General features: G+C 36.4%; 1 protein-coding gene and 1 non-coding gene across 2 annotated transcripts; both read left to right on the forward strand.

Annotated features, from left to right (window-relative positions):
* Nucleotides 1–295: 295 nt before the first annotated feature.
* Nucleotides 296–402, forward strand: LOC148211409 (small nucleolar RNA R71). Its single transcript, XR_015791153.1, has one exon. It is a non-coding gene; the product is annotated as a small nucleolar RNA R71 (small nucleolar RNA).
* A 12,945-nt stretch (nt 403–13,347) lies between these two features.
* LOC148211410 (uncharacterized) lies at nt 13,348–15,576 on the forward strand. Its single transcript, XM_088124645.1, has 3 exons — nt 13,348–14,029; nt 14,112–14,156; nt 15,236–15,576. Exons 1-3 carry the CDS (start codon nt 13,633–13,635, stop codon nt 15,280–15,282), a joined length of 489 nt encoding a protein of 162 aa, XP_087980771.1. The 5' UTR covers nt 13,348–13,632; the 3' UTR covers nt 15,283–15,576.
* The last annotated feature ends 6,527 nt before the right edge of the window (nt 15,577–22,103 follow it).

A 22,103-nucleotide genomic window follows, 5' to 3' on the forward strand; every position in this document is an offset into this window, starting at 1 on the left:
AAAAGACGGGTTTTGTTTCCTTCTCCATTGACAACTGCTTTAACATCTGGTTTATAGCCACCATTTCGGCTTGCATTGAAGCTTTGTGTCCTACTCTACTTTGGGTGATACTTGCTTCTTTGGTAATGACCTTCCTATCTCGCCTTGATCATTAATGTCTGTCATCTTATTCAAGATATCAACGATCTCATTTACCGACTTCTTTAACAATGAGCCATTGGTTGCAGTGTTCAACATCATCCTTGATGAACGATCCAATCCTCTATAGAACTGTTCAATCTCCACACATGCGGGCAATCCATGGTTCGGGCATCTTCTAAGTAACTCTTTAAAACGCTCCCAAGATTCTTAAACTGCTTCGTTCTCCTTCTGTTTAAAAGACACAATTTCCTCTCGAAGGTCTGCGTTCCTGGTCAAAGTGTGGTACTTTGTCAAAAATTTCTTCGTTAGTTCCGCCCATATGTTGATAGAATTTGGTTCTAACGCGTTTAGCCAAGTCCTTGCACCATCCCTGAGAGAAAAAGGAAACATTTTTAATCTTAGTGCATCCTCAGAGACACCAGGAAGTTGAAATGCATTACCTATTTCAATAAAGGATTTGAGATGGGAGTAAGGATCTTCGTTTGTCAATCCTCCGAACTGGCCCATCGCCTGTAACATCTGGAACATGATTGGCTTGAGCTCGAAATGTGCGGCTTGGGGTAAAGGATTATTTATCCCTGAATTTAGGTTGTGGAACGCATGAGTGACATAATTCCGCATGGCTACATCTCGATTATCTGCTAGAAGGATCGGATTAGGAATTTCTCCTGCTCAGTTTGCTGCTCCTTCACCTGCCATATCTCCATTCACAGGTGGATTTTGTGGCGGTGGATGATCTTATGAATTTCTATTCATCTCGATGGTTTCTTCTTCAATTTCTACTTCTTTCTCTTTTTTATTTTCTCGATCGTTTCTCAACCTCTGCTCACGCCTTATCCTCTCAAGGGTTCTTTCAATCTCTGGATCAAAGGTCAACTAACCAGACCCTGTGCTCATACACAACTCCCTTAAAGGTTAGATATAACAATTAAGTCCAATGACAGAGGTATGCAACAATCACACAATGAAACAATTCACTTGAAAATAATATGATTTGAAAACTTAAGTCCCCGGCAACAGCGCCAAAAACTTGTTGGGACTTTCTCTACCTTTAAAAAAATTAGAGACTCGTGCAAGCGCACACGGTCACAAGTAATACTCGAAAGTAATCCAAGGTCGAATCCTCAGGGACTTGTTGCTTTTCAAAATCAAGTAATGCAGTAAAATAGTTCAAATATGCAATTGTGATTTAGGAAGAAAAATGTGATGAAATGTTGTCGTTTAGGGTTTTAACAAACAAGTAATTTAATGAAACTCAACCTCCTTGTCTCCTACCTTAGTTTTGATGCAACACATGGAAAACACACTATGTTGGGAAAATGCACCTACCGCTTTTGGTTGCTGCAGAGGCTCAGGTAACCTACGATCATATTCTCATGTGTGATTACAATCCTAGAGAATGTCTACCAACTCATTTGCATTATGGGTCAGAGGGCATATGCCTATGACCATATTTTATACGCGTATTCCTAAGTCACATCCCATATTGGTTTCCTATTATTTTACCTAACTCACATTTCCCAAGGTTGGGCTTTAGTGTATAAATCAAGTTCCCACTAGCCAAATGGAAAAAAGACATAAAGAGAAGATTTTAGAAACCAACCCAAAAAAGTGTCAGGCGCAATTTGGCCAAAATCCCGAGCGTGTTGAAAATCAAATCATTTGACTAAGGCATTCAACAAGGAGGTTGATAACTAATTTAGAACATAATTAAATGAAAGTAAATGCACGAAAACATAAAGAAAGTATTTTTCATTGAATTTAAATGAATAAATAAGTCGTACAAGGAGTTCTAGCTTGACCCTCTTCTCTCTGGAGCGTAAGGGGAGTTGAAACTCGCTAAAGAACTTTAAAAGAACAGAATGAACAAAGAACAAAAGTAAGAACTCGAATTAAAAGCACTGCGAAAGGTAAAAGTGTGAAGAACGAAGAAATGAACAACTAGAACATGAACATAAACCCTAAAAACGTGTTCTACAACTAGAGAGCATCTAAAAGAAGATGAAATGAAGCTTGGAAGGGATGATTTGCTGAGGGATGGATGGCTTCCTTTTATAGCACCATAAGTTGGTTGAAACTCCCCTCCGTTTTAGGTGGAAAAGGGTTGAGATTCACCAAACCACCTCACTTGGACTTGTACTCACGGTTTTGAACATGTGGGAAACTTCCTGCTTGCCCTTCATTAATCAAATCGTGCGTTTTGACAAATTGCCCTCCAAAAATGGGTCGGGCGCAATTCTGCAAAAAAACAGAATTCTGTTATTTTCTTCCAATTTTGACCACATTTATCTCATATTTTTCCTAAAGTTTAGTTTGACTTTTATGCATAAATAATCTATGTATGTTCTACTTTAAGAATATGTGTTCCTTTTGGGCAAATAATAATGGGAAATGGGTCAAAAGCGTGGTTAAACAGGGCTACCGAGACATGTTTCTGCAGTAAAAAGTCAACCCTAACAAATAACCATGCCTTGAATAATCATCTATAAAAGAGATGAAGTATTCATACCCTCCTCCAGCTTTAACATTTATCGGACCACAAAGGACTGAAAGTATAAGTTCTAAGAGCCCTTGGCTCTATAACCTTTTCCAGTAAAATGTCTTTTAGTCATCTTGCCTACGAGACAATATTCACATGGTGGTAAATAATCGTCTTCTAACTCTCTTAGAAGACCATTCTTAACAAACCTCCCAATTCTATTGAGATTAATGTGAATCTTAAGTGTCAAAGATTGGTATTTTCTTTGAGAGAAACTTTTTGCCTATTAGTTTAAGTTTCAACATATTTAAATAATTCAGTATTTAAAACTGCTTTAGTTACGGTTGGTCTTAGCATATACAAGTTATTTTCTAACTTGGCAAAACAAATGTTAACGCCATTTCTGGAAATGAACACTTAATTTAAAGAAAACAAAACAGAGTACAATTGTTCTAATAGACAATAAATAGTAATCAAGTTCCTCTTAATTTTAGGAACAACATATACATTATCTAATAAAACATATGATTTTTTGTCTAAAAACAACTTAAGCTTTCCTACTGCCACAGTTGGGACGACTTCTCCCGTTCTGACCTTGAGAGTCTTCTCTCCCGCTTCAAGGTGCCTCCAGGAACTAATTCCCTGAAATGAAAAACAAACATGGTTAGTTACTCCTGAATCAAGTATCTAGGCAAAGTAATCATTTTCCACTAAACAAGTTTCCAAAACAAGTAAATCATATTTACCTTCGTTGGCTTTCTTCTTTTCGACCAGGTACTTCGGGTAATTACGTTCCAATGTCTGTCCACATTGCGGTGGAAACACTTTAATTTGTATGCAATCTTGGCCTTGCCTTTCTTGGCAGCAGCAACAGTGGAGTCAACTTTAGACCATTTACCAGCAGCCTTCTGCTTCTTAAAAGTCTTACTTCCATAAGAAGATGATGCAAACTTAGTTCTAGAGGTCGAACCTCGATGGAACCTTTTTGAGGTGGCAACGTTTGCCTCCCCTTATTGTACCTTACTTTTCATAAGAGACTGGTAGGTCTACAACTCGTTTATGAGCATGATAAGCGTGGACTTGCTTGAAATGGCAGGAAACTCTTCGGAAGAGATTCCAGAATGAAGCTGACCTGCCTCTGCTCGTCTATGATGCCCCATTCAATCCTACCACATTGAAGTGAACCTTCAAATTGAGAACGTATTCTCGTACTGAGGAGCCCTCCTTCATGCGGGAGTTGTAAATGAACTTAAGCGCTTCATGTTGAGCCTGTGAGGATAGTTGTCCAAACATGCTCTGCAGCAAGTCCATGATCTCCTTAGCGGTGACCGTGTCCTCGTGCTTCTTAGCAAGCACATCAGGTATGATCGCCAAGATGTAGACCTTGGCCTTGTCATTGGCCTTGATCTATCGGTCATAGACGTTGCACACCACCATAGTGGTGTTAGGCGCAGGAGCTTAAGGACAATCCTCTTTCAAGACGAACTTAAGATCATCTATCACTAGTATGGTGTTTAGTCTTAGCCGTTAAGTTTTTCTGCGGCTAAGAGTGCAATTAGATAAGTATACATGCTAAAAATAAAAACAAACCTATATTAGTTTCATGCATTATCCTTTAAACCCAATCAAAATTTAGCAAAAGTAATTAAACGTCCCGACAAATTTTTTTTGCAACGATGCTTCAATGATTTAAAGCAACAGCCGTCGTAGGGCAGACAACCACTCCTTCACTGAATTAAGACATTCTCAACTAAATCTTACACTAGAATAACTCATATTCCTATAATCTTTAGTCACCATTTATTCGGTCAAGAAATTTCTAACTACCTTAACAACTCTCTGTAAGTGTGACCTACCATTTTCAGACCTTAGGGGTTCGCTCCAATAAGCCCGCCGTGGGGAAGGAAAATATTGGAGCAAAACGTAAGAAACCGTTATCCATTTATGAAGTTTGCCTTGGTTTTGATTCCACACAATGGACCCTCATAGGGATGATCGCACTAGGACGACACGTAGGTCATGTATAAAATCTCATGGTGCAAACTAATGGTGGAGATCGTAGGATGTGATGTCACACGTCCTTCTCCCATTTACTATGAATACTATCTCCATTCACCACGATATGGAACCATGCAAACACCTTCCGTAGGAAGGCAGTGCGACACGAGGCCGAGCATGGAACTCACAGTGTGAACATAAAAGAGAAATGTGTGAGAGAGAAAATATATTTTACATATACCTTGTATATAAAAAATGTACGTGGTATATTACACATTCTCTTTTGCTCCCACTTAGTATTCTAAGTGTAGGGTATTCTGTCCTAAAACTCGTAGTTTGTAAACAGTGAACATTAATGTGAAGTTATTCAGACAAGTGTTGTTAAATGAAAGTGAATTTGTTTTTTTTAATAAATCCAATAAACTACGAACACTTGGCTATTATAATGAGTACTTGGACTTTATGTGGAGACATAAACTGGATCAAGTTCAAGTAAATAGCCTAAACAGTCTATAGTACATGGATCAAGTTGGGTACCTTTTCCTGGAGACACTATTGAATACGGCCCACTTTATGATTGTTACAAATGTTGTAAGGTGTCATAAACGAAGTGATCCTGATTCGTTCGTGTAGAAACATGTGAGCGGGGGTGTTCTACACAATGAGATTGTGTAAGACTGACCCTGAAATAGTCACTATTACATATTAACACCGTTTACGGATAACACTGATTAATTTCGTTTATCGATGACCTAAATAACTTGATCTAAATCCTGAGCCATCTATGAACTCCTATTTATTCAGGATTATCCCTTAATCTGCACAGGTGAGAGTAAGCTCATCAGCGCTGCTCAATATGCCTCCCATTTCAGAGATAAAACTGGGTAGATAGCTGGGAACATAGAATTAGCAAGACGGAATTCACTCCTACCCGAATTAGGGATAGTAGAGAGGTTGTTCCCTTAAGGGTTGATCCCGGGTCATGAACAAGGGGCCTCATCCTCTCACTGGCCTGAGAGGAATTGAATTTAGTGATTTGATCCTAAATCAATTGTTCATTAGAGGGATAGTGGTACTTAAGGAGAAAAGATGTAACTCAGGGGTAAAACAGTTTTTTTGACCTAGCTGAGGTTACGAACGGCCTGTGAAGGATCAACTTACCGATGACAGTTATATCGAATGGACACAAATATATCTACAGTGAGGGGAGTGCATCTACAGGCCATAGTGGACAGTCATGTTAGTTAACAAATGTTGATTAACTGAGTTAAAGAGTTTGACCGGTTAGTCTCGAATCGTTGGAGCCCATGATCTGTAGGTCCAACAGGTCTCCATGCTAGCTCATAAAGGATAAAATTCATGAACTAGGTGAAGCAAGAATTTGAAGTGTTCAAATTTGGTTTTTAAGGGAATATTGTATTTTATATGAGATATAATATATAATCTAATTGACATTTAATTATTATGGAGAGTATGACTTATTTAAATTAGTTTTAAATAAGTTCAAAGCATGAAAAAGAGTTGTAATTTGATTAATGTGATTAATCAAGCTTAGGTGTCAAAGATCAATTAATATGAGATATTGATTTGGCTTGGTTTTTGTTTTAATAGAAAATTGATATTTTAATTTTTGTTTTTATAAAAATTAGTTTTATCAAAGGTTTTTGGATTTTCCCACTAACTAGTGGTTTTTGAAGTGTTTCTTCAAGGCAATGACACCTATCTTTTACATGCTAGTGGAGTTTGAAGTGGAAGGCATGCAAGGCTTGTCCTTGCATGCATTTGGTCTTTATATAGGTGATGAAAATCACTTGGATAAAGCTAATGCTTCCTTGCATAAGTGCAAAATTTTTCCACTCAAATTTCTATTGTCTTCTCCTAGCCATTAGTGTTTTCCCTTTGTTTTCACTCAAAATTCGGTCCCACAACAATGTTCATCAACCCGAGGATAGCACGGATTTGTCGTTGGTGGTCCCATTGAGTTAGGAGAAGAAGTTATAATGGAGGTCTTCAAAGGTATAAAGTTAATCTCTTTCTCTTTACCTTTTTCATCATTTTTCAAGCATGATTATTTTAGTTAAATTGCTTCATTAAGTGTATTATAATCCTTAGCTTCCGCTGTGCATGTGTAATAGCTCCATCACTAAAGATAGGGTATATTAGTTAGGTAAATCCCGACTAAGTGAAATTAACTAAGTGAAGTTTTAGTCGTCCCAATATAACTATTTAAATTGGAAGTTGTACATTAATGTTTTAGTTTATCGAACGTTTTAATAAACTAATGAGATTATTGCATGCATATAAAATATTGACCAATTCAACCCCTAGGTCGGTTCCTAGGTAGAGGTGTTTCCTTACGGTCAATTAAATACCTCAACCTAGATAGAACCTTCCTTAGACAAGGTTCCCTTATAGGTAATATTTTATATTTGGTCTTTTATTATTTCATTTTAAACCTGGCTAAAACAAAATAAAAGACTACCCACTAATCATATTATAAGATATAACCTAAGGTCTAATTACTTTTAAACCCCTTTAAAATTAATTAACTTAGATCCTATGTTTGTATGCAACTCTTTATTATAGATTTTAATTACTACAATCAATGATGAACATACATTATAGTCCAATAACAAACCAAACCAAGATCGACGTTAGTTAGATGAGTTAATTTTGTAGTTCTAAGAATTCAATACTTTCAAAATCAAATTTAAAGTCAATGTAGATTTTGAATTTCAAATTTTATATTTATTTATGAACCAAATTATTTAGATTTGAGGAATTTTAATTGATATTGTTTGATTTTTTATTTCTCATTTTCTCTCCAAAGTATCTTTCATATCTTCTACACATCAAAAGTCTCGATCACTTTAGCTAAATTATTTAAAATGACCATGAAATTTGAGGTTAGATTCAATTATTTCGTGTAGTTTAAATTTTCGCTTAATATTCTTGATTTGTATAATTAACTCAGAGTTTCCATCTCTTTCTCAAATAAAAATATGTACTTTCTTTTTATTGAAGATTATCAAAAACCTTCAAAAAAAACATATGAAATTTTAAGAATAGTTAGGCATATGTAATTTGAATCTACACCCCTAATTTAGAAAGGTGATATTAAAAAATAATTTAGAAAGGTGATATTAAAAAATAGTTTAGAGTAGCGCACCAATATCAGGTAAATTACAAGAATAATATAATTCAAAAAGACAACCTATCTGATGTACGCGATTTGGCTAAAATAGTTTAAAACTACTTTATAATTAAAAAAATAATGAACCCCCACCATAAATACACAATTGTTATAATTTATTTTAATTTTAAAAAATAATTAAGCAAAGTTTGTTGGGCCTATTTAAAAATCCATCATATTGCTTGTGGGATCCTCTTGTTTTTTTGATCGAAAACTTAAAATAAAAAAAGGCCAAAATAATATTTATAATTAAAAAAACAATAACAACAATTTGGACCCAAAAGAAAGGCTCCAATATGACCCAAAGGTACTGTCTTGACTTTAATTTTCCCCTTCCTTATCCCTTCTCCTTCGGTCTACTTAGCTCACGCCTAATCTCTACCTCCCTCATAAAACCCTAGATCTGAATCCATCATAGGTCTGAAGAGCGGTCGTCGGGCTTCCCATGCTCCTCGCAGAACTCCTCGTCTTCGGCTAAATTTTCTTCCCCTATTGCTTGATTTTTCTAAAATTTCATCTGAGAGGACCAGGATGAATCGAGGTATTTTTTCCGTTTTCTTGAAAGTTTGCCAAAATAACTCATTTGAGCTTTTGTGCATGTGATAGTCATTATTGTCAAATTCATAACCAATACCCTACAAATAGGACAAAAAGACGAAAATTTTGAAACTTTAGAGACAAATTTGAATTGAGTGTTGAGTTATCTTACACATAATCAAAGTTGCAAAGTTTACCTTGACAGCAGCCATGGAATTAATTATGTCAACAATTAATGTTGGAAATGTCTTCTTAATTCTCTTTTTTAGTCCAATGTACACATAACTAATGGCCAATGTACTTGGATGTGTTATGTGAATTAATATTTCTAACAAAACTGATGGTCAATGTACACATAGTTGATGTTCATAAATGTGAACTACCATAATAACGGATGATCATATTATAATATGATGATTGTTTTGTTGGTTATATTAAATTTGCAATCCATCAATTCTATTTAATAGCCTAAAATTTTCAATTCGCTAATCGCTGCCGTCCTAGTCAACTTTTCCTCTAGCTCGTCGCTGCCGTCAAATTCATCTCGGTATTTCTCGTTATAATTAGTTAATTAAGATGTATCGCTCAAACTTATTCATTTTATATTTTTTTGAACTTTGCTGAATGACCGAAGTATTCAAATGTTGTGGGTTTCTTTTTTGTTTTCTAATGAGATTTGGGTGAGCTTCTAAAAACTTGTTGTTCAATTTCATTAGTTGATTGTTGTGTTTGACGTTCTAGTAAGAGTTCTAACATTAGGGTTGACTTTTTACTGCAGAAACATGTGTCGATAGCTCTATTTGACCACGATTTTGACCTCTTTCCCATCATTATTTATCAAATAGAATTACAAGTAGAACATGCATAGAACATTCATGCATAAAAGTCAAACTACTTTAGAAAAATATGAGAAAAATGTGGTCAAAGTTGGAAGAAAATAACAGTTTTCTATTTTGTAGGAATTGCTCCTGACGCGATTTTGAAGACCAAATTGGCAAACCGTGCAATTTGATTAATGAGGGGCAAGGAGGACATTTTCCATATGTTTGAATTAAAATATAACCGTGAATCTAGGTTGGTTAGGTGTATCTCAACTCATTTCCACCTAAAAATGTGGGAAGTTCAACAACTTCAAGGGCCTATATAAGAAATTCATCCCTCCATTTGCAAATCATCCCTTATAAGCTTGTTTTCAGCTTCATTTACTTTCTTCTTCGTTGTAGAACTCGTTCTTGGACTTTGGATTCAAGTTTTAGTTTTCATTTCCTTGTATTTTCATACTTTTGCTTACCGTATTGCTTTTAATGCAAGTTCCACCTTTTTTCTTCATTCATTTTGTTCTTCTTAAGTTCTTTAGAAAGTTTATACTCCCTTCACGCTCGAGAGAGAAGAGGGTCAAGCTAGAACTCATTGTAGGACCCGTTTATTCATTTTAATTCAATGAAAAATACTTCGTTGATGTTTTCGTGCAGTTTCTTGGTATCAAGCATATAAAAAAACAAAAAAAAACATTCATTCAAAGGCAACTGACCTAGTTCGGAGTTTGGTCTACGAGCTTTGGGTGGGGCTAGAAGGGGATTGTAGTCAAGCAATCCCGAGGCGAAGAGAAGCTTATTTGTTATAAGTGTGCTGATCTGTTTGCCGCTCTTGAACTTGCCTTTGAAAAACTTCAAGGTGTTGAAGGTCGGCTCGGAAAGTTGAGGAATTGGCCTTATAGCAACTGAAAACATCAAAGTTATGAGTTAAACAAAGAAAGGAAACAACTGAAAGCAAGTAAAGACTCTACTTCTTACCTAAATTCCCAAACCTACAAGGAACGTCGAAGAAAGGCAAGTCGGACTCGTTCCTGGCCAGCCACGCACTGGAGGCGAAGAACCACTTCCCAACCCATTTCTTTATGGAGGTCGGACCCTTTAGAATGCCTCTCATGCCCTTCCTAGCGCATAAATAATACCTCCCTGATTTCTTAGATATATGCTTAACCTCAAAATAGGCTAAGAGTTGATCGACTCCGAGGAGGTCCAGATCGTCTACCTTCCTACACCTAAGCCAGAACAAAACAGATAGGCCAAAAATGACTCCCCATCCATTGGGGGCCACTTGAGCAGGCGCTAATCCAGTACGAACTAGGAACTCCTGCACTAAGGGGTGAAGGGGAAGACGAAAATCATACTCAAACATTTTTAAGTAGAGGGTCACGCACCCTTCAGGCGGATTATCAGCTCGTTCCCCTTCCTTGGGAAGCCTGAGTAGGATATCATCTGGTGTGCTATATCTCCTGCGAAGGAGGTAGTTCTCAGGCATCTGGGAAGGGAATTCTAAACCTTGCCCCGAGGTTGAAGTATCACTATCGTCCCCATCATCCTCTGAGAACCTAGTTATCTATCTCTTCTTCTAGTTCGGAGTCTAACCTACTAGTAAACTCCTCTATGGAATCGGCCCTCTCTGGCGAAGGGTCTCGATTCCGAGCTGCCCCATTAGACGAACTACTATTACTTGAGCTTGAGAAACTAGAAGACATCGACATGACTTTGAAATAAAAAGAGAGAAAACGAAACAAAAGTGAAGGAACAAGACTGACCTAATGCAAAGATTCCCATCTGATGAGGTCGGACTCAAAGATTTCAAAAAGCGTAAAAAGTGGTGATCAAGATTTAGGGGTATTTATAGTATCCCGAGATTTAATCCCAGTCGCGCACGTGTCCAAAATTGGACGACCCAGATCGGAAGAGTCTGAGCGACAGAGGTACTCAAGTGTGCGCCGAACGCTGGTTCCGTTTTCGAGATTTTCCCAACGGTAACATTAATTTTGTCGGCTTCGGAAATCACCACGTGGATTGGTCTCCCCCAAGAATAATAAAACTTCTCTGCCAGATCGAGATCGAACCCGGTAGAAAGGGGGCAATGTTTAGGGATGAAATATCCTTCCGCCACGTGGAGAACGGGGATTCGCCGCTAATAGAAGAATCAAAGGAACAAGCTTACGGAGCTCCATCTCGGAACCTTTCGAGATGGAGCACCTGCCACTTCCTATTTAGGATTGACTTGATATTTCAAGGAAAGTGTCCGAGTTCGATCTGTTCGAACCCGACACGTCCAACCTCTAATCCGACCATGGTAACCGCCTGTCGCAACCCCTGTCGGAACCTAAACCTATAAATAGAGGGCTTCATTCCACCATCAGGTATCGAATTTCTCCTCGAACTTAATATTGAGTCCGAGCTGCTTACTGACTTGAGCGTCGAAGATTTTGCCCTCTTGTGCAGGTCTTCTCTTAGCGTTTCGGGTCGGAGCAAGGACCAGGTTTAAGCTAGATTAACGTTGTGCAAATTCTTGCATAAACAATGATAAAATGGCAGATTTTTTCTTAATATTGTTATTCTTTAAACTAATTTTTTTAAATATTGTAATTTCAAATAGGAGGAAGAAATGGCCGTCCATGAGAAAAAATACTTTGCCTCACATGTAAGAGACTTCTTGAATTACACGCTACAAGGTTTTTTTTTCCAGAAGAAAGAAGCTTCTTCTTTCTTTCCTTTTCCTTTTTTTTCCGAACAAAACCAAAAATTATTTTTAAGGAAAGGTAAAAATTAAAATGGTGAACCCATTTTATTTTTAAAGTAAAACAGGATTTTAAATAATCTCATTCTCTCTCTTTTTTCAATGCGAAATAATCCCATTCTATTTCAAAATTTTATTGATTCTGATTCTACTTTTATCCATGAACTTCAGCATTTATCTATTTTTTTATTTTTGTAGTAATTTTGGTTCTTAAAAAGTGACAATTCTAGTATATTTGATTTTCTTTTTTATTTTATTTTTTACTCACAATTTCATTATAAATACTGTACTCAATAAATTTATAATCAACTTGAGATATGGCGAAAAAACAAATAGTAAAACAAGTAAAATAACAACCATGTTTTGAGTTTTCAAATATAACACTTTTTTTTTCCAAAAAAAAAGGAAGACCCACATATTAAATGACAACATTGCCTCAAACCCAAAAATAAGCCCAAAAAACCCTACGTTTCGATTTATCTGATATACTGCTAATATTCTTGTTTGATATATTACTGATATAACTGTCTGATATACTACTGATGTCATATTCTCATATATGCCTAATATGAGTGTTTCATATCAATATGTATGTCTGATATAAATGTGATATACTACTGATATGAGTGTGTGACATACTACTGATATGTATATCTAATATAAATGTGATATACTACTAATATGAGTGTGTGACATACTACTGATATGTATATCTGATATACATATAATATACTATTTATATGAGCGTCTTATATACTACTGATATTAGTGTTTGATATATTAGTGATATGAGTGTCTGATATACTAGTTTTATGAGTATCTGATATACTGTTGATATTATTAATGTTTGATATGCTACTGATGTGATAATCTGATATACACCTGATATGAGTGTTTCATATCAATATGTATGTCTGATATAAAGGTGATATACTACTGATATGAGTATGTGATATACTACTGATAGATATATATATATATATATATATATATATATATGATATATTGCTGATATGTTTGATATACTACTGATGTCATAGTCTTATATATGCCTGATATACTACTGATATGAGTGTTTGATATATAATTGAAATGACTGTTTAATATATTACGTACTAATATGAGTGTCTGATATACTATTGATGTGATAGTCTGATTTATATATGATATGTAACGCCCCGAGTCCCTCAGGTTAGTTAGTCTCGAATCAGGAGATTTTCATTTAATTTTAAATTAAACTTTAATTAAATTTATATATATCGGGTTCCGCGTGATTAGTTTTATCTTAAGTTGGGATGGGTTTCTTTTTTTCTTTTGGGCTTGGTTATGTTGGGCTTTTATTTGGGTTGGTTTGGTTTTAAAACAAAGGAAAAGAAAATTAATAAAAAGAAAGAAAACACATTAGGTTTCCATCTCTTTCTTCCTCCCCTTGCCCTAGCCGCCAACCCCCTTCTCTTCCTCTGGCAACCGGCGATACCAGCGGCGACTCAACTGCACGCGGTGGCAGGCTCGACGACGGGTTCTTCTCGTTCCGGCGGCTTCGAGCAGACCCGTGAACGCCGTTTTGCTGCAGCACTCCGACGATCCTCAGCGGCGTTCGTCTACCCTCGATGAACCACAGCCTCGTAGCTTCTCTCCGGCTGTAGCAGATCGACAGACAGCAGTGTCCCCTCTCCCCGACGATTCCATAGCAGCGGCGGCCCCCCATTTTTCGTTAACCTCCATGCCGGCGACCAGCATAGCAACGACATATCCTCGGATCAGCGGCGATGACTGCAAGACGCTCACGAACCCAGTGGTAGCACGGCGTTTTCCGGTGGTTTTGACGGCGGGCCGACGTACCCCTTCACTTTTTTGCAGCGACGCACAAACCCGATCCAGTGACCCGTGCCCAGACCCGCGGCGTCCCTCCCTCGATCTGTGGCATTTTGTAGCGTGTTTCTCCGTTGGCAACAGCGTCGAAAAAGGATTTGGAGCATTTTTCCCCTGCTGTAACACGCAAACTGCAGTGTTTGTGGTGTTTAGCGATTACCCACATCCGTTCGGAGCCCGATTTAGGCCACCCACACCTTGGCAAGCTAGATCTAAGTTACCCACACCTATACGAAGTCGATTTTGCGGTAATGAGTCATTTGAACCCTCTTGGAATTGATTTCGAAGGCTGAATCGTATATATAACTTGCTGTTTTTTTTCTGTTTTAGTGCCTAGGTGTGAAGTCGACGCAAAACTTAGGGGCGCGGTTGTGTGTAAGTAGACAAGGGGCGTGTGCGTGCGTTAATGTGTGTTAGTCGGTTTCCAATGTGCTGTTTTGTGTTGTTTAATATTGATTTTGATACGCTATTGTGCTAGGTAACTCTCGTTTGTGCTAATCTGTATGCTTTGTGTATTGTTGTATGTTCGTCGGAGATAATGGTGGAATTTTGCCTTGTTAGAGAATTGTTGTGGAATGATGTGTGATTACCAAGGGATGTTCGTTAAAATGGAGTTATTGCGATTATGCTTTCTTATGATGTGGGCATGCTAGTATAGTTTATATAAATGTTTCTTTATGATGTGAGCGTGCTGGTTGAGCATATATAAACGTTTCTTTATGATGCGAGTGTGCTGGTCTGAGTCATATTATTCTCTTATGAGATGTGGGTGTAATAGAAGCATATTTTCGAACCCTGTTTGCAGGCTAGGGGTTGTGGTGGAGTTGGTCATGATAAGGAACGTTGGATTCTTGGGGAAGGTGAATGGGTGTGTGTCAGGGCCTTGGGTATAAATGGTCGGGGCTGATACATCACTAATTAAGTATCGAGGCCTCGGGTAAAAACGGTCGAGGGTCGACACACCAATGTTGGATAAAGATGAGTGTCGAGGCCTCGGGTATAAATGGTCGAGGGTCGATGCGAGGAGTCTTTTGGAAGGAAAACTATTGGGGCATTGGGTAAAAATGGTCAAGGGCCGATAGATGGTGAAGTCATCGGAGCCTTGAGTAAAAATGGTCGAGGGTCGATGCAGCAGTGTCGGGACTCTGGGTAAAAATGGTCAGGGGCCGACTCTACTCGAAAGAGTTAGCTTTGGAAAGCTGGGATAGTTGTGATAAGCGTAGAGGTGCTTGAGATATTAGGGGGACTCGAGGTTGGTAGTTAAATTGTTCATGGTTGTGGTTATCGCCGGATCTTATAGAGCATGTCTATGTTTGATTGCATAATGTGATGAGGAGCATGACTATGAATGTTTCATGATTTTTGTTTGAGCTTGATGTTTGTGTGTTGTTGGTGAGGGCTACTTACGGAGTATATTTTATATACTCACTCCCCCTTTACAATTATTGTTTCAGGCAGAGGTTTCGTTGGCGACCATGGTGATGAAGCGGAGGAGACATGATGAGCGAGGACCATAGGCTGCGTAGTTACTCTTGCTTAGTTTAGGTTTAGACGGTTAAAACTTTATAGTTTGGTCACAAACTACTTGTTCTTATTTGAATAATTTGGAGGTTCCCACTCGTTGTCTACTTTATTTCGGAATAGGTGTCTATTTTAGTTTTCTTCCATTCATTGAGTTGCCTAGTTGGAATAATGAAATTGCCTCATGGGGTTGCCCACGGATGATGTTTGATTGATATTCTATAGGGTTGATTTGTTGGTAAATTGATAGGAGTTGAAGCTTTATTTTATATAATTATTTCACAGGGAGTTGTTATCTTGTGTTTGGAGTTAAGGTTAGACAGGTGGGTAGCTAACGTGACCTAGAAGCGTGTGGAATGTTCTGGGGCGTTACATGATATAATGTTGATTTTACTTTAACAGGAGAATGAAATATGGTATTCTGGTGCAAAAGTGCAACAATATTCAAAATTAGAATTAATAGATAACATTCTCAATATGCTAACACCAACCCAAATATAAATCTTTAGAAGTTAACCATTTGGACATTTTCTGTCATTTAATATTAGGAGATGTCTACTACAGTTATTAGTGCATCTAATTCGCCGAATATCTAAAAAGAGTCCACGAGATGCACTAATATTCAAACTAAATGGGAACTTTGTAAGATTTGGATTGAGGGAGTTTAACTTGATTATAGGTTTAAACTATTTTAATGAATGCCATAGTATTGACCAGATTCAGGGGTACATCAGATGTGTATCGGAAGTATATCAGAGGTATATTCGAATGTACATAAGATATGTATTGGATGATATCAAATACAAATATAAATCAGATGTATATCAGATATAAATCAGATGTATATCAGATATAGATTTGATGTATATCAGATAACAAATATACATCGGATGTATATCAGATGTATATCATATATCATAATGGTAAAATTGGAATAATAAAAATTCCGAAAATAAAAATTCAAATATTTTGCTACATTTAAAAATATGAAAAGCCGGTGATATGTTTTGAAATACATAAAACATTTTTGCTACCTACTACAATTACCCATAAATTTATTGAAATATTGTCATACTTTGTGTTAAAAATTTATCGTTAGGTACAAAATTTGTGTTTAATTTGACAAACAATGATCCAAATAGATACTATTTTAAAAGTACATCAATTAAAATAGAAAAAAATTTAGAATTAATGCACTAAATTGGGATTCACACCTATTTTTAGGTTAAAAGATTCCGAATGAAAATTTTATTTAAAATTATTAGGATTTAAATTTGAACAAATTCTATTCGATGGAATACTTTTACTTTTTTTCCAAAATGTCACAAATTTGCATTACTTTTTCACATATGCTAGGTTTTTTTTTCTGAACTAAAATCAAATTATGTTGGTTGTAGTTTGTAAAATACATTTTTTTATTTTATCATTTATGTAATTATGTTTTAAAATTTACGAGATCCCACAGCAAGAAACAGGGTAAAAAAAAAAAGAAAAGAAAAGAAAAGAAACTTTTGCTAAAGAGAAGTTCATTTTACTTTTGCAGCATTTTTTATTTTATTTTGGTATAAAGTTTTTGGAACATTTGATTCTCGTGCATCACACTTCACACTTTAAAAAACAAAATTGAAAATATTGTGTGGCGTGCTTCTGATGGTCGGTACGCATAAGACTCTCAATTCCCAATCAACGGCCCCAAAACATTGTCTCCTCCTCCATCCGGCGGCCCACAGTTAAATCCACGTTTCTAATCACTGGACCCCGCTCTACTCCACCACTGCCAACTTAGTCCTAATTCTCACGCGCCAAACCCCCAGAGCTCACGCGCCTCCTATAAATACCTCGTTATAAGCGCACCTCTGTATCATAAGCAAAGAAACCAAAAATTCTTCTTCCTTCTCTTCTTCCATGGCAGGTCTCCAGTACAAGTTTTTCCCCACCGACTTTCTCTACCCTCGCCCGCCGTCCGCCGCCGCCGCCTCCGACGCCGGTAGCAAAATCGTCGCCGTCGTTGCGCCGGAAACCGACGACTCAATAACGACAACTGCGAAGGCCAAGGGGTTTTTGGTTCACCGCCAAAGCAAGCTCAAGCCGGTTATTGAACCCGTCGTCTCCCGGAGGCCCAAACGGCCCGATTTCTAGTCCCCAGTCCACTCAATATTCTCAAAATATTTTAATTTTTAACCAATAATATATATTTCAAATTAAATTCCCCCCTTGCCTTTCCTGTGTAATTATAAGAAGCAGAGATCACCACTTCCTCTTCAAAATTACCCCCTTTGTTTTTTTTTTTTTTTTTTTGAGTTTATGTCAAAATTACTGTCACCAAATGGGAAATGGTATATGGAATATTGAAATATTGCACAATTTTTTTTGTGACAGATAGCGTTGTTGTTAAATATTGGCTCAATTTTGTTATCTTCTCTGCAGTTTGGCAACTTTTCTTGTAATTTGTTCATGATTTAAGTTTCTTCTGGAAAAATGGTACAAAATGATCTGTCCTTTCTTTTTTTTTTTTTCAGAAAAATACTTAATCGGGATTGTGTAGATGGAATTTTGAAATAAGAGTAAGCTTAAATAATTTTAAATTTAGAGTAAATCATATTTTTGAAATATTATTTTACTTTTTTACTAACATTAGGTTAAACTGAAAATAACAAAAGTCTCCGTCTATGTTGGGTGGTCCAAATAAAAACTAGGCAACTTATAATTTTATTTCATTGAAAGTTATTGAAATCTGATTTTAGTTAAATGATAATTCAGAGAACATTTCAAATGGGTAGTTGGCGTATTAGAATAAAAACAACTTTTTTTTTTTGGGAGAAAAGAAAAAGAGGAGTTTGGGGAGTTAGGATTCTTTCTCCACGTTAGTCAAAAATTGTATTATATTGGAAAAGGAAGTTGGAAGTCATAAAACGTAAATGAAGGAGACCTCCAAAATTCAACCTTGACGTCTGGAAATTAAATTAATAGAGAGAATAGAGGTGCCAACCCAAGCGTGAACCATTCGCTCATTAAAAAATATTCACCGAATATGCTCACAAAGCATAGTCTTTTAGTGCTTCCTCTTTCATACTACCATGCCCTTATATTTCTATATTTAATTTAATGTTAACAAATCTATGCATAATTTCAGTTAAAGATATCGAATTTCCTTAGGTTTTTCGTGCTGCATAGGATTATAATTAATAATTAAGAATCTCACACTCTTTTTTCTCACTTGATGTGACATAGTTTGCCAATAATGAACTTAGACAAAATCTAAGATCTAGTGGCCACAAATTTGAACTCTATTGATCTTGGGCAAAGTATAAAATCTAGTGGCTATAAATTTGCCACATATTGGCTTTAGGCAAGTGTAAGATCTAGTGACCACAAATTTGCCACGATATTGGAAAAGTGTAAGATCTAATGGCCACCAATTTTTCTTGGCCTTCAAGTATACTTGTTAATCAAGTTGGTAAAATATTTAATATAATAATCTCCTTTGAGATTTGATTGATAATCAATCAAATTTCCACCCTATTCTTTCTACCTGGACCATCTTTATGATGTTTATGTTTCTGTTAGGCCATTTGATGATCGACACCAATTGAATTGATTTTATGCCTATCCTTTGTTCCATCCTCCACTTTTTTCATGAACAAAGTGGTATTTTCACTTGAATATGTTTTTGACTTGGAATGGAAAGATAGATTGCTTACAAGATACAAAGCACTCTGATTGTCACAAAATAGAGAAATATCCTCCTATTCATGCCCAGGTTTCTCCAATAGTATTTCCAGCGAAACCGCTTCTTTACTAGCTTACGTAGCTGCAACACACTCTGCTTCGATTGTTGACGTAGCCACAATCGACTGAAATTTTGAAACCCAACTTAGAGCACCGCTAGCAAGAGTGAACACATATTTAGTGGTGGATTTGCATTTATCAAGATCACTTGCATAATCTATGTCAACATATCTTTTAACGATTAAGTCCGATCCTCATAACATAATGCAACATCTATGAACCCTTTAATGTATCTAAGGATCATTTTAACAATATTCCAATACTCTTGACTAAGATTTCTTATATACTGACTAACTACTTCCACTGCATATGCAGTGTCTGGTTTGGTATAGATCATGTGGTGAACATTAGACTTCCCATTGCTGCTGCATACAATATTCGAGACATCTCTCCATCCTCTCTGCTTCACTAGGAGGGCTGATACTATAAGATAACTTAAGATTAACAGGAGGGACATAAATTGACTTACAGTCTTGCATATTGAAGCATTACAAGACCTTATTCAAATAGTTCTTCTAAGATAGCCAAATTTTCATGTTATTTCTTCTCGGTGAATTTGCATCACCAAAATCTTGTTTGTTATACCCAAGTACTTCATCTCAAACTTTCTAGATAACTGTGCCTTCAATTATTCGATACGATCTATCTTGTCCAATTTCTCTCGTATGTCCATTTCTCAGCGGATCTAATTATATATTCAACAAACCAGTGGGATAATCTCGTGAGTTCAATCAAAAGAAGAGAGAGTTGTGGTAGCCACAATTTGCTGGTAAATTTGGAATAGGTTGAAAATCAGAAAACCTTGTTTATTAATCAACAATAAAAGAGTTATATACAAAAACATCTAACTGATTACAAGGTGGAGAAGAGCCACGAAGACCTAAACTCAAACAATAAGGAAAAAACTAAAATAAAACTGCAACAACTGCTTAGGTACAAAAACGGTAAAAGTAGCACAAGTAATTTAATGGAACGATGTTATATGTTGAGCACAATCTCTAACACCCCCCTCAAACGAAAAGGTGCTGGAAGCACATTGAGTTTGTTCCTCATGGCAGTAAACTTTTGCTCAGACGGTGCTTTAGTTAAACTATCCACTAATTGATCAGACGAAGGTACATAACAAACATTCAAATCCTTTGTAATAACTTTGTCTCTGACAAAATGCACATCCAACTCTACATGTTTGTTTCTTGAGTGAAACACAGGATTGGCAGCAAGTGACAACACATTCACATTATCACACTAAATTAATGGAACAGACTTGGGACAATGTTGAATTTCTTTGAGTAAGGACTGTACTCAACAAAAATCTCAGCTGCTATATGAGTTAATGAGCGATACTCTGACTCAGTACTTGATCTAGCAACTACATGTTGTTTCTTTGAATACCAAGAAATGAGAGAGTGTCCGAAAAAGACATAGTTTCTTTGAATACCAAGAAATGAGAGAGTGTCCGAAAAAGACATAGTGTGCAGCAATAGATTTTCTGTCATCTAGATTACAAGCCCAATCAACATATGTATAAGCAAACAAGGACAAACTATCTTACTTAGGAATGAAGAGACCATGGTTTAAAGTTTCCTTAAGATACCTCAAAACCTTTTAACTCCTTGGCAATGTACAAGTGTAGGCCGTTGCATATATTGCCTTAGCTTGTTGACCATATAAGAAATTTCTGGTCGAGTATTGGTAAGATATTGTAATCCTCATATAGCACTGATGTACAGAGTTGCATCTGTCATCAACTTACCTTTATTGGCCGAGAAATATTTGTTTGTAACAACTGGAGTTGGACAAGACTTAATGTGAGCCATGCCAAGCCTATCAAGAAAATCTAACGCATACTTTGACTCATTTAAATGAATTCCCATCTCATCTATGTGAACTTTAATACCCTAGAAATAAGAAAGATCACCCAAATCTTTCCGTGCAAATTCCTGATTCAACTCTTTCACAAAATGGGTAATCAAATTCTTATTATTCTATGTCACAAGAATGTCATCAACATAAATGATAATGAAAACTTCAGTTGTTGTTGTAATGAGATAAAATGGAGAATTATCTGTCTTTGAGTTTTTAAAACTCCAACTGATAAGCACATTCTTTAAACGATCAAACCAAGCTCTTGGTGCTTTTTTGAGTCCATAAAGAGCTTTGTTGAATTTTCATACATGATTAGGTAGTTTTTCATCAACAAGACTTTGTGGCAGTACCATATAAACATCTTCTTCCAAAAAACCATTGAGAAAAACATTATTAATATCTAGCTGTCTAACAACCCAGTCATTAGCCTCTGCTATAGTTAACAAGATTCTGATAGTTGATGATTTGACAACAGGACTGAAGGTCTCATTAAAATCAATACCTGGATGTTGATGAAAGCCCTAGGCAACAAGTCTAGCTTTTTATTTTTTAACACTTCCATCTGGATTCTCCTTAATTTTGAACACCCATTTGCATCCAACTAAGTTATAATTGGATGAAAAGGGTATGAAGTTTTATTTCTCATCAAGGCATTCATTTCTATTTCCATGGCTTCTCGCCAATGTTCTGATTGTAAGGCTTCTACAACACTTGTAGGTTCTTGAGTTGTTGTCATTGTACCGGCTATATGAGTAACAACATAACTCTGCTTTTTCAGTTTAAAAGTTCTACTTCTGGACCTAGTTTGCATAGGATGAGTAGGGTGGACAATTTGACTAGGACAAGTATCATTATTTATAATAGCAAGAGCGGAATCAAGATTAGGAACAACATCAGTTTGAGAACTAGAGATAGGAATACTAACCTGGTCACTTACTGCATGTTCTAAACTTGGCAACAAAGAATTTGATGGTACTACAGTGCTTTGATTCTCTTGATTTGCTGTACCATTTTGATTGGTATCAATTCAATTTGTCTAGAATTTGAAGTGGATAAGGATGATTGAGCATAATGAAAATTAAACCAAGTAATGACAGTTTTATTTGACTGTTGTTTGGAGACAGAAGAAGTGAGGAAACCAGCTTT

This window comes from Momordica charantia (assembly GCF_013281855.1).
Source record: "Momordica charantia cultivar OHB3-1 chromosome 5 unlocalized genomic scaffold, Mcharantia_2.0 BLBB01000005.1, whole genome shotgun sequence".
Taxonomy (NCBI): Eukaryota; Viridiplantae; Streptophyta; class Magnoliopsida; order Cucurbitales; family Cucurbitaceae; genus Momordica; species Momordica charantia.

Coding starts and splice junctions, on each gene's coding strand:
- LOC148211410 (XM_088124645.1), top strand. CDS start 13,633: ATGCCGGCGACCAGCATAGCAACGACATATCCTCGGATCAGCGGCGAT. Junction 14,030..14,111: donor TATACGAAGTCGATTTTGCG/GTAATGAGTCAT, acceptor TTTCTGTTTTAG/TGCCTAGGTGTGAAGTCGAC. Junction 14,157..15,235: donor ACTTAGGGGCGCGGTTGTGT/GTAAGTAGACAA, acceptor TTATTGTTTCAG/GCAGAGGTTTCGTTGGCGAC.